At 47.4% G+C, this 14,438-nt stretch overlaps 1 protein-coding gene across 1 annotated transcript; it reads left to right on the forward strand.

The window, feature by feature from the left end:
- Window positions 1–581: 581 nt before the first annotated feature.
- On the forward strand, window positions 582–8,013 carry NDUFAB1 (NADH:ubiquinone oxidoreductase subunit AB1). The gene is made up of 5 exons (XM_006193116.3): window positions 582–807; window positions 4,856–4,978; window positions 5,979–6,066; window positions 7,001–7,100; window positions 7,848–8,013. The coding sequence occupies exons 1-4, from the start codon at window positions 640–642 to the stop codon at window positions 7,090–7,092; spliced, it is 471 nt and encodes a 156-aa protein (XP_006193178.2). The 5' UTR covers window positions 582–639; the 3' UTR covers window positions 7,093–7,100; window positions 7,848–8,013.
- Window positions 8,014–14,438: the final 6,425 nt, after the last annotated feature.

Consider the following 14,438-nt stretch of genomic DNA (forward strand, 5'->3'; position numbering starts at 1 on the left):
GAGTGCACAGGTTACTGATTTAATTCAATTTAAATACTGCGTTTTAAATTTAAAGGGTGTGTTCAGAGTGCTGCTATGGAAGCTCCATGGGCAAGCACAACGCGGGGTGCAGGGAAAGCTGCTTGAAGAATGACAACGTAGCTGAGTCTTGCAGGGTAAACAGGGCAGAGCAGAGGCAAGGGATATTCCAGGCCGCAGGGACAGGATGGTGTGAACTACAGTCAGCTCAGTATTACAGGATAATTATGCCAAAGGGAATGGAATCAGGAAGCCAGAAGGGTGGTCAGGGAGCTGGTGAGGCATGTTAACAAACCTGGACTTCATTCTGCACATGAAGAGGCTGTTGAAGGGTTTGAACAGTGAGGCAGTAAGTAAAAATAAGTTCCTTTCTTGTGTCAGCGATTGGTATTTAGGGAAATAGAGTATCTATGCCATTTTAGCTCTGGCTCTAAGCAGCCATTCGCCCACGGATGTGGACAGCTGGACCGCGCGCTCCGAAGACGCAGCGCCTCCAGGAGCCGCCGGGGGCCGCCACCGCCGGCAGCACCCGGCAGAGCCGCTCTGTGCGTCGCGGGCGCCGAGCTCGAGCGGATACTGGACCGGTGGGCTCTGCGCAGTGCATCCTGGGTCGGCGTAGCTATGGCGGCTCGTGTCCTTTGCGCCTGTGTCCGCCGACTGCCCGCGGCCTTCGCGCCACTGCCCAGGCTTCCTACGCTGGCCGCCGCCCGGGCGCTCAGCACCACCCTGTTCCCCGCGGGGTCCCGGACCAGGCCTGGGGCTCCGCAGCCGGCCTTGGTGTTCGCGCAGGTGACTCGCGGTGACTTTGTTGGGGCTTGGCAGGGGTCAGGCGGCGGGCCCACTCGGGGGGAGGGGGAGGGGCCAGGCAGCGGGGTCGCGGCTACTGTGGGCAGGGGTGACCGGGGACACTTGCTCGCTCCCCATCCCATCGCCCAACGGTGCTCGGTTGACCCCTGCCGGGACCTGGGTGACCTGGTGATGACGAGCAAGAGCACAGACCTTCCAGTTAAACACGTCTGGGTTCGAATGCTGGCTGCCACTTAGCGAAACTTTGGACAAGTCTTGTAATCTCGCTAAACGTCAGTCTGAACCTTAAAATCGGGTTACTAGTCTCTGGAGCTAAGGCAGCTTTCCTGAGTAGAAAATATAACAATATAAAATAGAGGGTATGAAAAACAAGGGAGTGGCCTAAAATGGAGACTTGAAGTCTTATACTTGACCCAGACAGCCGTGACTATAAACTGTCTGGGAGCCAGAGCACAAAAAGAATTCCCAGAGTTCGGTGGGGCACAGCACCCAGATGAAGACAAAGCATTTCTGCAGGGAAAGCTCACCTGCTCCTGGGACTGGAACCAGACTGACAGGCATAGTGGTGATGGATTTGGAGCTGTGATCTGCCCACATCATTCAGTCCCCAGTAAGAGAAATCTACAAATCTGCAGACTCAGAGCCCATGTCGGTGTTCCACCACCTTGGCCTTTAATCTGCACCATGGACTGATTTCTTCCCACACAACACACTACACTTTCACATCTCGTTCCCTTTTCTTGGCCTGTCCTTCCCTCGTGGAAAAATCTGTCCCTGTCTCCTGGCTAAATGCAAGTCTGGTAGCTCCACCTTCCCTGCCTCTCAAGGATCAAATGACAACTTTTGTTAGTGAAGCAGCCTACAGATCCCTCTGACATGGCTTTTGCCACATTTTTATTACAACTAAAACGATCTGTTTGGATTGGTCTTTTCCGCTTGGACCATAGGCTTCTCTGAGGGTAGAGGTCATGGCTTATTTATCTTTGTGGTTCCAGCCCACTGCACAGTGCTTGGTACAGAAGGTGAAGTTCGAAGGCTGCTGAGACAGGCACGTAATAGAGAAAGACACTGAGGACAGGTGCGTGTACAGTACAGAAGCAAGAAGAGGACTTAACTAACCCCCCAGTGTTGAAGGCAGCAGTTGCTCAAGCAGTCGTGGCTGGATGTAATGGTACATGCAGAGGCCGAGAGGAGCCCAACTCTTAGGGTTGACCCTCAGGGTGCCTTTGGAAGGGAGAGATCTGAGTTGAGATGGGAAGACGGCAGGCATATGGTGAAGGGTGCATTGTGCCCCACTGAAGAATGTGGATGTTCTCTGCCTGGGTCACAGGGAGTGAACATTAAATGAGATTTGCTGAAGGAATATTTGAGACCTTTCCTCCCAGTCAGCCAGGCTGGCTGACCCAATAAACATGATGGTGAGGGAATAGGAAGAGTGGAGGCTGGCTCTGAGGTTTCCAGCTAGAGCTGGAGAAGGAATGGAGCGAGTGATTTGGAGGAATTTATTTCCAAAGTGAGGCTGAGATGTCTGCTACCTGGTGGAGCTGTCCAGGGAGCAGTTTGTAGGGATGGTCTTTAAACCCACCTAGGCTCCTCTGAGTTTCCCTTAGTCAGAGATGAACCCCAGTGGAAGTAAGATGGATGTTAACGTAAATGTGTCAGGTTTATTTCTACTAGTCCTGCAAACAGTGCCTTCTCTGAAATCTGTGGGAGGTGATTTATGTTGCATATAATTGTCAAGTGTAGATGTTGAGGAAAAACAATAAACAAACAATGTTGGCTGTTGTGGGTACTTTTCACAAGTGCTTGTCCATACTCTTATCTTTTTTTTTTTTTTTTAAATGGCTGAGATCCTGCAGGAGGGAGGCAGTAAGACCTTCCAGGAGGCCATTCTGGGAGACCTGGTGTGAGATACCTAACCGTTCTCAGTTTCCTTATCTGTAAAATGGGCTTATTATTAGCTCTAAAGGAGATGACATCTGTGAAGTGCTTGGGGCAGTATTATAGCCTGACATAATGATGAGAAACCAGTAAAGAGCCCGGAAGTGAAGGCATGAGAGGGGAGGAGTCAGATCAAGTACTTTGGGGCTACACCACTGCCAAACTCTCAGACTCGCAGGTAATTGTCATCCTGATCCTACCAGACAGCCCAAAACAGCACTTACCGAGTCTGTGCCAGGCAGTGTTCTGAGCCCCTTATGTTATCTCATTGATGCCTCACATCAGTCCTGTAAGCTTAGTACTGTTGTTTGTGCCCATTTTACAGATGAGGAAACTGAGAAATAAAAAGGTTAAATAACTTGCTGAAGGCCAGACAGCTAGTAAGAAAGAGCTAGTGCTGGGGTACTTGGTTCCAGGGTCTGAGTGCTCATCACCTTCCTGCCTCCTGCTGAGCCTGCCACAGCCACCCATTTAGACCGGCATGTGGTCTCCAGGTGGAGCCCCTTTAATCTCATTCAGTCACCGCGTGCCCACCTCCTATAGTCACATGGCAGTGCTGCTGAGGGGACTGTGCTGGGACCTAGTGGGCCACTTGCATAGCTACCTACGGACATGCCCTCACCAGCCTCTTCCTCTCCCTTGGGCGCCATGTACATGGCAGCCTCCCCTTTCTTTCACCCAGTTCTCAGCAATAATTCCACCTCCTACCACTTCTTGATACGCACACAGCGGCCTCTGTCAGATCCTCCCACCTCAGATTTCTTTTCTGTTACCACTGGTATCTCATGTCTTCTCGCTCTATCTCTTTAGTCTTTTCTGCTGCTTCACTTTTATTTGTGCCTTGGAAACCTCTCCTGGTCCTTGTTGATAAGTAGGCCTGGTGATGTTCCCAGAGCAGAGGTCTCCCTAACCCATGCTGTTGTCACAAGGGAAGGGAGACCATAAGTTTAGACAAAAAAGAACAAGTGCTCTAAACTCTGAAAGTCCCCAGACATACTCTTTAGAATATTCATCTAATCTCTTTAGCGTGCTAGTTAAACCTGATTTCAATACCTGAATTTTTTTGCAAGACAAACATTTCTTACACATGGTGTATACTGACGTGGTTCATTTGGCAGTGTTTCTTACTATGATTTTTCATAAACCATTGTGACTCTCAGGGGCCTCAACCCCAACAAAAAAAACCCAGTTTCTATGGGGAAATGCCCTAAGAACTCCAAACTTCAGGCTCGAAATCAACTTTAGAAGGTGAACAAACCAGTTCAGGCTGGGGACTTCACAGTGAGCAGAAGTGCCAGACAACGGTCTCGTTTTCTCCTCTTGTGCGTGGTGCCTTCCACGGCGCTCAGTCCGCTGACTGTGACTCAGAGCCCCTTGCAGATTCAGTGAAGGAATCTAGGCAAGACCCTAATACCTAGTTGAATACCCAGGGGGCTAAGAGCAGAGCGATTTGAGATATTACTCCATTGTGGCAAAGATTTAGTTGGTGGCAACAAGGCAAGCCCACTTGGAAGGGAAATAGATCAGAATGTAATGACTTTCGGGCACCCTCATCCTCTGTGGGTTGGTAGCTGGCTTCGTTTGTCCTGGCCAGAGTCAGGGTAATGACTGCTGGGGCCAGATTAGACCCTTCCGGTGGATGGTTCTCCGTGTGAGTTGCTCGTTTACTCTGACAGCTCTTTGCATGGGTAATTTTGATTCAGGTATTAAAGGTGGCAGTGCCTTAGAGAGGCAGCATTCTGCTCGAGATGCCATGACAAGCCTTGGGCTCTTCTGCAGACCCTCGATGATTTTAGTGGCAGTTTCACTGAGCAGGACAAATGTCCAAAGCCTGAGGGCTGAATAGAGGCGAGAAGGGGCCACTCGTGGCTCAGTGGGGAATGAGGTCCATTTTTATGCTGTTGAACTGCTCAGGCTTCTGACACTACCCAGCATGAGGCCTCAGTGCATTCTAAAGGCCAGTTAGAATCGGATGAGGTGGGTTCGCTAAATCCCTGAAAGCTCTGTAAAAGATGTCTATAGGCCAGTGCCTTTATTTCGAGGCATTTTGGGCTCAACAGTGATGCTTCCCTCCTGCCCTCTGCTCTAGGTTCCAGGTGGAGTGACGCAGCTATGCCGCCAATATAGCGACGCGCCCCCTTTGACACTAGAAGGAATCAAGGACCGTGTTCTTTACGTCTTGAAACTTTATGACAAGATTGACCCAGAAAAGGTAATTGATGTGGCTTAAATGTTTTTTCTTTAAATGAGTATTTAATCATATGGTACAAAATCAGTAAACAGTCACCCCTGCTCCCAGGCTCCCATTTCCCCTTCTGGAAGGTGCCAGTGGACCTGACTTTGTATCTTACCAGAGATTCTCAGTGTATGTATATTATATGTACTGTGACCTGTATCTCCCACCACCCCCACCCCTTTTTTAATGGAGGGACTGGGGATTGAACCCAGGACCTCGTGCATGCTAAGCACATGCTGTAGCGCGGAGCTATACCCCCTCCCCCCAATCTCCCATGGTTTTTAAGAAACACGAATGGTAGCATACTGTAAACACTGTTCTGCTTTAACTTCACTCTTGGAGTTTTTCTCACAGTGGTACCTTAAAAAACTCCTTTAATACCTGAATCTGTGGTGTTGGTAGGTTAGATTCTGATGCGGTTTTTGAAGAATTCTTCCTGGTGATCTGGAGGTCTGAATTAAAGCCAGAGTGATAACAGACACTGTGTGCTATTCTTGGGGGAGAGGATGTCACTTCCGAGGTGTGGTATCCTAGCTGTCGGTCAGGCAGCAAGAAAAGCCGCACAGACTCTCAGATGTCATTCAGAACAGTGATCAAAGGTCTTTGTGAAATATATGGTGAATCCATCATTAGCTTTATGTATATTGTTAACCAGTTCAAAATCAGGTTGAATAAGTTGACACAGAAGCACCCCACAATATATCCTGGCACAGGTTAAATGTATGTTAGTTACGGCTCTTTATGTTTAAAATATGGCTTCTTTAGGCTCCTGGGTTGGCTCTCCCCAATTCCAGCTGACCTTCGCTCAAATAAACTCTTCAAATTAAAAAAATAAATAAATAAAATAAAATAAAATATGGCTTCTTTATATTTAAAAAAGATCTATATAATTATTAAGTGACAATGTACCATTCAGTTGTTTTGAGAAGCAAATGCTCTCATGGACTGAATTTTCTTTAATGTTCTTTCCTTGCAGCTCTCGGTAAATTCCCATTTTATGAAAGACCTGGGCTTAGACAGTTTGGACCAAGTGGAGATTATCATGGCCATGGAGGACGAATTTGGTAACACACACAGGCGGAGGCTTGGATATGCATATTGTGGTTCTTGATTTAAATGCAAAGAAATGCTGGGAGTCTGAATTGGGGTTTGAAATAGTAGTGACCCCCCACACACACACACCTGCTTACCATCAGGTGAAGTGAGTATTAGGCACAGGGCACTTACTTGGAAAGCACTTACTGTGGGTCTGGCAGAACACCTGGTGTGGCACTGGGCTGAGTGACCAGGAAAGGCCTAGGAGGGTGTGAACTGAGGTTCTCAGGGTGGGGCTCTGAGATGACGGGCAGAGCCTCACCTGTGGCGAAGCTGAAGACACCTCGGCGCCCCCATGAGCTAGGCCCAAATGTCGGCGCTGGAGAAGTACTGGGTGTGCTGAGGGCAGGATGCGTGCCTGCACACACTTGTACACACGCCCTGGTTCCCTGCAGCACCTCCCGTGCACGCTCCTAGTTACCCTTGTCTGGGCCGGTTAGTTGTGCAAGTGAGACCTTGATAAGGTCCCACGGCCCATTCTGGGGATGAATTGCCTAAGTGGAAGCCAAGGGACTTCTGTTCCATCCTACAGAGCAGAATTTAGTTCAGATTCCTCGGGGACCCTGCTAACGAGAGGGAGGGTGTCGATTAGGGGTAGGATGGGTACAGGGTTTCTTTTTGGGGTAGTGAAAATGCTTTAGAATTAGATCACGATGATGGTTGCACAACCTTGTCAATATACTAAAAACCACTGAATTTTGCACTTTAAATGGGGGGAATTTTCTATTATGTGAATTACATCTAAGAAATACATTGTCAGGAACATGCTTACAACTTAAATGAGGGTCAAGGTTGCTGGAAATTTTTGCTGTGCTTGTGGGTGTTGCCAAAGTGTTAGATGCTTTCAGTTCTAAAGGATTTGCTTTTTCTACACTCACACATTGTCATAAATTTTATTTTTAGGGTTTGAAATTCCTGATATAGATGCGGAGAAGTTAATGTGCCCACAAGAAATTGTAGATTACATTGCAGATAAGAAAGATGTATATGAATAAAATAACAGGTAAATAATTTGACTTAATGCAATTATGTTCTCCCATAGAATTTATCTCTCTTTGATAAAGAAAGTCTTGGGGAGAAATCGAAAAATGGAAGTACCTGACAGATTTTCACTGGTTATAAGATGCAGGCACCTTCTGGGTATCTGCCACTCCACGGGGACCAGCCCTAGTGATCACCTTTCTCCTCCAGAGCTGTTGACAGCAGTTCATTCCTGGACAGGACTCTTGATTGTCAGCCCTCCTTGCACAAAAACTGAGCAGGGTAACCCAGACGCAGAGACCTCTGCCTCCGCAAGTTACCCACCCAAGGCCTGCCCCGCCTGCTGTCCAGGAGGCTGAGATGGCCTGGCCCTTAATTAGGCAGGAGAGGCCTCACGGGTAAGAAGATGACTCCAGCACCAGACACCTGAGTTGATTCTCGGCTCTGCCACGTTCGGCAAGCCTGGTGATCTTGGGCAGGCTGCTGAGCCTCTGTAAGCCTCAGTTTCCTCATGTGTAAAATGGGGATGAGAGGACCTACCTGGGGCTTTTGTGAAGGTAAAATTGAATAGTGTGTGCGAGTCACTCAGTTCAGTGCTTGATGTAGAGGAGCTGTTCCCTAGGCGGCAGAGTAAGTAGGTGATCAGACTTTCAAGATAAAATGTTGTATTAGTGTCTATAACTCTAGTTACCCTGGACTTAGCACCTCAGAGATCATCACTTAAAGGCAGTAACAGTGGAGAGAAACACTGAACTTTTGTCTTTGCCAGAGCCCTTTTCTTTCCTGAGAGAAGACTCGGAAGATGCTGGCAAGCGTCTGCAAGTGAGAACGCATTTCTGCAGCACTGCTGACTTTGACAGAGGGATTCTGTTCAGACTTGTATTTAAGTTGTCTTAAGTGTTTTTGCCTTTGAAAATAAATCTGTAAAACCAACAGTTCTGCTGTCTTGTTTTTTAAATTATGTCAGTAAAGTGCTTTTATATTGACATTGCTTAGTATTTTTAAAGATTTGTCTGATTTGCCATTGGTATCATGCATATCAAAAATGTAACTTTTTCAGCAGGGTACTTGAAATAAGTTTGTCTCCCATTACCTTCAGTATGAGGAATGAATGTATTAGTGATAAAAGGACTTTTTGCCTCAAAAAATTTTGTGCCTGCATTAGTTTATTGATTATCCCATGTATCAGCCGACACCAGTGTGTGAGACTAATTTCCCATCCCTGTCCTAAGGATCTCTTTCTAAAGTGATGGAATTTAATAATTTTGGAGACTACAAGGCTCTCTTTTCTCCTGGAAGGTCCCTGTGACACATCAGCGACATGCATCAGTGAGTGCTACCTCTGCCCCTCTCTCTCCCAGCACCGTGTCAGCCCTCTGGAGCTGATGTAGGCAGCTGCCTCGCCCTTGTTGAGATTTAATTTGAGAGACCTATCATAAAACAGTTGCCCTACTTTTACTGAAAGTTCTAGTCTGTGGGAGAGAGGAGACCAAGGTCTTGTCAGTAAGTACAAAGTAGCATCTTAAAGGCGGAGGGGCGGCTGAGTGACCCTCAGCTGGCAGAGGACCTCATGGCTGAGGGATGAGGGGGCAGGACCCACAGTCAGGTCTGGGACTCAGCCTCACTGCGCTGCTTCCCCTCCCTGCAGGGGACCCAGTGATCCTTCCGTGTGGCACTAGAATTGCAGACGTAGTAGGCAGCGTACTTCCCTCCTTTTTCAGTGATAAGCAATCCCTGTTACACAGCACCTTCTATTTTTTGTAATACTCAGCAAGACAGTCTTGGGAAACCGCCAAAGTGGAGCCTAAGGAGCTGCCTCATTCTTTCTCACAACTACATTTTGTTCAACAAATAGTTTGAGTGCTTATTGGGCACTAGAGATCCAGCAGGAAACAAAACGGTCTGCATGTGGCTCCTTTGACTGGAATGTACCATAATTTAAACACCTGGGGTAAATGGTCTTCTGACTATTTTAACCCCCATGGCAGCTACACATTTTGCCAGAAACCGCATTTGTTGCTGCCTAAGATCACAAAGTCTAGCAGTCCTGCCACTAAAGTGATTGCTTTGCTAACATCTTAACCACACACCTGCAGTGAAATGGCCCATTCACATCCTTCTGCAGCTGCTGTAAGTCCCAGAGGAGCCACAACGAAGGAAAAAAATTCACTGAATCACACACACAATTCGTTGATAATGCTATTTGGGATCTGGGTGTTCAAACAATATAGCAAAGGCCTTTCTCCTCTAAAAACTTGCTGGAATGTTCTCTGAGAGCCCTGTGTGCCACTGTAAGTAGGGAGCATTCCAAAGTATGTGAATTAGAATAAACGGGATTCAGTGTATGTAGCATTTAATGGCCTCCCGTAAGTGCCTCTGAGGATCTGTGTCTGCTGTAGCAGGTCCCTTTGTGGGAGGGTGGCTGGGAGGCCTGTCGCGACCTGCTTCCGGCCCCATCTCCAGCTCAGCCACATCACTCTCTGCACCCTGCCTCCCAAACAGCCAGGGCACTCATTCTCCCAGTGCAACGACGACGTGCCCACCACGTGTGGAACGCTCTCCCAGGTGGGGGCCTCGAGACATAAAGATAAACAGTGTCTCTGCTGGCAGGAAGCTCCCAACCGGGAAGGGAGTCGGTTAAAATCCACGTGACGCTTCCCACGCAGCATCACCGAAAACAGCCAAAACTGCTGCTCCTGACGGATGAATGAGCAGCACATGCCACCTCTGAGGTGTTCCTGCTAGAATCGTTTAACGTGAATCTGATCAGGAGGGAACAAATCCAGACGTGGGACTTCAATAAATTCAATGACACGGGACAAAAAGGACAAGGTACGAATCAAAGGAGACCAGAGACATGCCAACTTAATGGGAAATGTGAAGCTTGAAAGGACTGGGGAGGAAAAAACATTTTGAGGACCACTGGACTGTATACAGGTGATAAGACAATGTTAAATTTCTTAGATATAATAACAGTGTTATGCAGTGGTTAAACTAACCTTATTGTCAGGAGATACTTAACACTTAGGCAAGCATCAAGATGTCTGCAGCTGACTTTCAGATGGCTCAGAGAAAAAAGAGAAACAGTAGCAAAATATAACAACTGGTGACCAGTATACCCCTGTTCATTGTGTTATTCTTTCAACTATTCTGTTAGAAATTTGTCAAAATAAAAAGAAAATTGAACATGATACATATTAACAAAAAGTATATTGATGGCATACCATTGGATATCCAACAACATGGGATTGGTTAAATTGAAACAATTTTACACAATGCAAGATTGGTGTTTAAAGCGAAAATAGATTATAAACAGTACTGATTCCATTTCTATAAAACACATACAAAAATATTAACGATTACCACCACATGGTAGACATATATTGGCTTATTTCTGTTAATCGTATTTTTGAAATTATAAATACCACATATTGTACAGTAAATGAAAAAAAGTACTAAAAGTCTGGGAAGACTGGGAGTAGTTCAGCAGATGCTGAGAAGCTGACTCTTAGGCAAGGCGAGCCCAGGCCGGGAAGCCTGAGCGGAGGAGTCCGAGGCTGCTGGGGTCAGCCCTGCGGCAGGCACGGGAGATGGGCTCCGGCAAGAGGGCACAAATGGGAGGTGGGACCTCAGTCTGGGCTACGGCTAGAGTGTGAGCTCACAGGTGGGGTGGCCTGTGGTTAAAGCTATGGCCAGGATCAGATCACAGAAAAGCACCTACCATCTGGTGAGGAACTTGTCAGCAGTAGGAGCGACAGGATTTTCTGCAGGACCGACAGATACACTTGAGCTCAATGGCCGGCGGCCATGCAAAGAGTAAACTGAAGGGGATGAGCCTGGTGGTTATGAGAAGAACCCAAGAGAAAGGTGCAGGCTTGGAGGCTGGGATAGAGACGGGTGGGACTGAGTCAGATGACGGAGGATCTCCCAAGTTTAGGGCTTGGGCTGCTGGTGCTGGGTGAGCTGCTGTCTGAAGGAAGGAGCGGGGAGGATCAGACTGAAGAGGGATATAATTTCAGTTTGAGACATGCTGGGTTTGTTTGTGGGATACCCAAGCAGATAACAGATAATGAGCAAGAACGCAAGAAAAATACCAGGCTGGAAACCTGGGGCTGCAGTGGATTTGCAAGGTGCTTCCCCCGGGCTGGCTCCCTCCTGCTGCTGAGTTCCCATTGCAGATTCCCCTTCCCTCTGGTAAGGGATGTAAGGGGGAATAACGACCCTCTGCTCGTGGGATGGCCTCTTACTGCTTAAGCCTAAAGTGACTTCTACTTCCTGCAGGGACAGAACAGGGCTGGGGTGGGAAAGCTAGGAGAGCTGAGACCTACCCACCACTTGAAATTACTCTTATCAAGTGCATGCGTTACTGTCAATTTTTAAAAAATGGTAGCCAAGTAAGAAATGTCAAGGTTAAAGTTTTTTGTTTGTTTTGTTTTTTAATGGGGGAGGTAATTAATTTTACTTATTTTCTCATGGAGGTACTGGGAACGAACCCAGGACTTCATGTATGCTAGGCATGGAGTCTACCATTGAGGTATACCCTCCCCACCAAAGTTTTAAAGACAACTCACAAACACTAGTTAGTTCCCTTAAGACATAGCTAAACCAGGGAAAGAAAAGAAGAAAAAGTACGAAAGCAAAACAAAAACAGTAGTCGAGTTCTTTCCTAAATTCTCACTAAGGAGAGCATCTAAGAGCACACAGACTGGCGTCAGGCTCACCCGGGTTCTGAATCGCAGCCCCAGTCACTGACAGGCATAGGACCTTGGCTAAGACTTCTCCAAGTGTAAGTTTCCTCTGATGGGTAAGGTGGGGCTGACGAGAGGGCTGTGGTGGAGTGGTGACGATATAATGCCCACACAGCTTCTGACCCAGCGCCGGGCCAGGGAAAGACTCAATGAAGGGGCTGAGGTGACAGGACTCGCCAGCAGAGCATTTAGAGCAAGTCCCTCGCAGAGAGAGCACCCTGAAGAGGCACCCACTCTTCACCTGAGGCTGGAGCCCTAGACAAAGTCCTTTCCAAGTGATTCACCTAGCACCCAGCAAGAGGTTCAAATCCTGCGGGGTGGTCTGCCAGAGCTGCTGCTTCCCAGAGTCTGGAGCATTCATCTGACAGCCCCAGACTCGAGGAAGGGAAGCCAAACTAACACGTTTCAGATTCTAAGGTGGTCACGCTCGTGTGTCTGCGGAGGGCAGGGTAAGAAGACAGTAAGAGCCCTGTGTGGCATTCTTATTCTGGAACTCCCGGAAGAAAACCATTCTCTTTCCCCTGGGGTTGCTCATCTGGTGGAAGCTAAGTCAACAGAGAACAAAGCAGAGGCAGGAGTCGGAGGGGAAGGCACCTGACGTGACCTGAACACCCGCAGCGGCCGAGGTCTGTCTGACATTCTGGATTTTCTCGTTACATGAGCCAAATCCTTTTGTGTAAGTCATGTGAAGGGGGTTTATCTCCTCGAGTCTGAGAACCCCCGACATGGAACAAGACAAGACTCATAGCGGGAAGGGAAGGTAAGAGTAGGGGTCATAATGAAAATTAAGACTAAAAGCATGTGGGAGGAGATTACTTTTCTTGATGGTGAGAGAGAAAAGCCAACACTAGCAACAACAGAAAAGTTAAAAGGGCACTTAAAAAATACAAGGCTTACAAGAAGGATTACTGATTGGAAAGAATAGTTCCAGAAGATATTTTGGTCTGTATATTAGATGATATTACTGAATTGATATTAATTTTCTTAAGTGAGGTAACACTGTTGCACTAAGGTATAAATGGCCTTATTCTTCAGAGATGCTGCTTAAATACCCAGAGGTGGAATGTCATGATGTCTGCGTGCCTATCAAATGCTTCAGCAAATTAAAGTGTCATGTGTACTGAGAGAAAGCAAATGGAGTTAATATTTTAATAATCAGTGAATCCAAGGGAAAGCATGAGGTGGTCACTGCAGCTTATTTCAACTTTCTATAGGTTGGAAAATTTCCAAAATAAAAGCAAAAACAGCAAGGGGTTAAAATTCAATATAGGGGAAAGTGGTAAAAACTGAAAGTTGGGAGTTAATATGGGGTAGAGAGTAGGAACAGTTCTATCAGTAGAAAAAGATAGGCTGACAAGGTTTCAGAACAAAAATAGCCTCTGTCAACGGGCAAAGCCAGACGTTAATCCCCACTGAGAGCAGCCGGGCAGTGTTGGCAGAGGCCTCCCACGCGGAAAGCATGTCACCTTCCTACAGCAGGGGTGGCTGACAGACCACCTCAGGCAAGAGGAGGAAGTCCTGCCTCCTGTCTGAGTGACTGTTCTCGGGGGAGTTCCTGTCGTAGAAAGGGTTCTGGGAGCTACCCACATTTGAGAAAATACCAAGATATCTCCCCAAAAGGTATGGTGAGATATCCCTACTGGAGTTTATCTCATTCTCCATCTGAAGAGGGTCAATCATTCCAGCCTTTTTTTTTTTTCCTTGATGTGGGGGAGTAATTAGGTTTATTTGTTTTTTGAGGCGGTACTGGGAATGGAACCCAGGACCGCCTGCATGCTAAGCATGCGCTCTACTACTTGAGCTATACCCTCCCCCTCCAAATACCCATTCATTTTAAGGTGCCTGAAGTAACAGTTCAGAATTGGGATAAAATCCAGAAGTAACCTCTGTGCAGACCGAAGACCCTCTAGGTGGGCATCAGCCAACAGACAGCACGTACACAGCCCCACTCAGCCCTCCATCTCCTGTAACAGAATCTGAAGAAGCCAACAGCACTGCTTTAGGATTACAAGGTATTGGGGAAAATGGAAAAGAGTCAGGAAGGGGCAGTGTGAGACCAGAACCTTCAGGAACATTTACAAAGTAGGGGGAAGAGAAGAGAGGGTCCAGTGGAGTGATGCTGGGTCAAAAACCAGTTCTGACAAACTATAGTCATTCTTCATGCCAAGGACTCTGCTTCTGTCCCATTTTTGGCACCAGATCTCCCCCCTCTTCGTGGGTCTTTGTAACCTGTGGCAGGAGCTGTAGCTCATCTCAGTGTTTTATCAAACATGTCCTCAAATGCTAAATGACCAGGTGAATTCACACGGGGCACCAGTCAGAAGGCAGCAGACCCTCCAATCCCTGGTGGCTAGACCAGGCGAAGGAAGACAGCCCTTACAGGGACAAGGCTGACAGCCGGGCTGGGCGGTCTGACTGACACGGAGTAAAGTCATACCCCTTCATCAACTGTTTTCAGCAGGAACACATTTGGATATACTTAAAGCCAAATAAATGAGACAGTAATATGGTACATCACAGACAGCCAAAAACTGGCTCCAGACCCAGTTCCATATGTTGGTCAATCCCCAGTACACATCAGGCGCAGGAAGAATCGGAAGGAAAAGGAGACG

Source organism: Camelus ferus, chromosome 18, assembly GCF_009834535.1.
Source record: "Camelus ferus isolate YT-003-E chromosome 18, BCGSAC_Cfer_1.0, whole genome shotgun sequence".
NCBI classification, from domain to species: Eukaryota; Metazoa; Chordata; class Mammalia; order Artiodactyla; family Camelidae; genus Camelus; species Camelus ferus.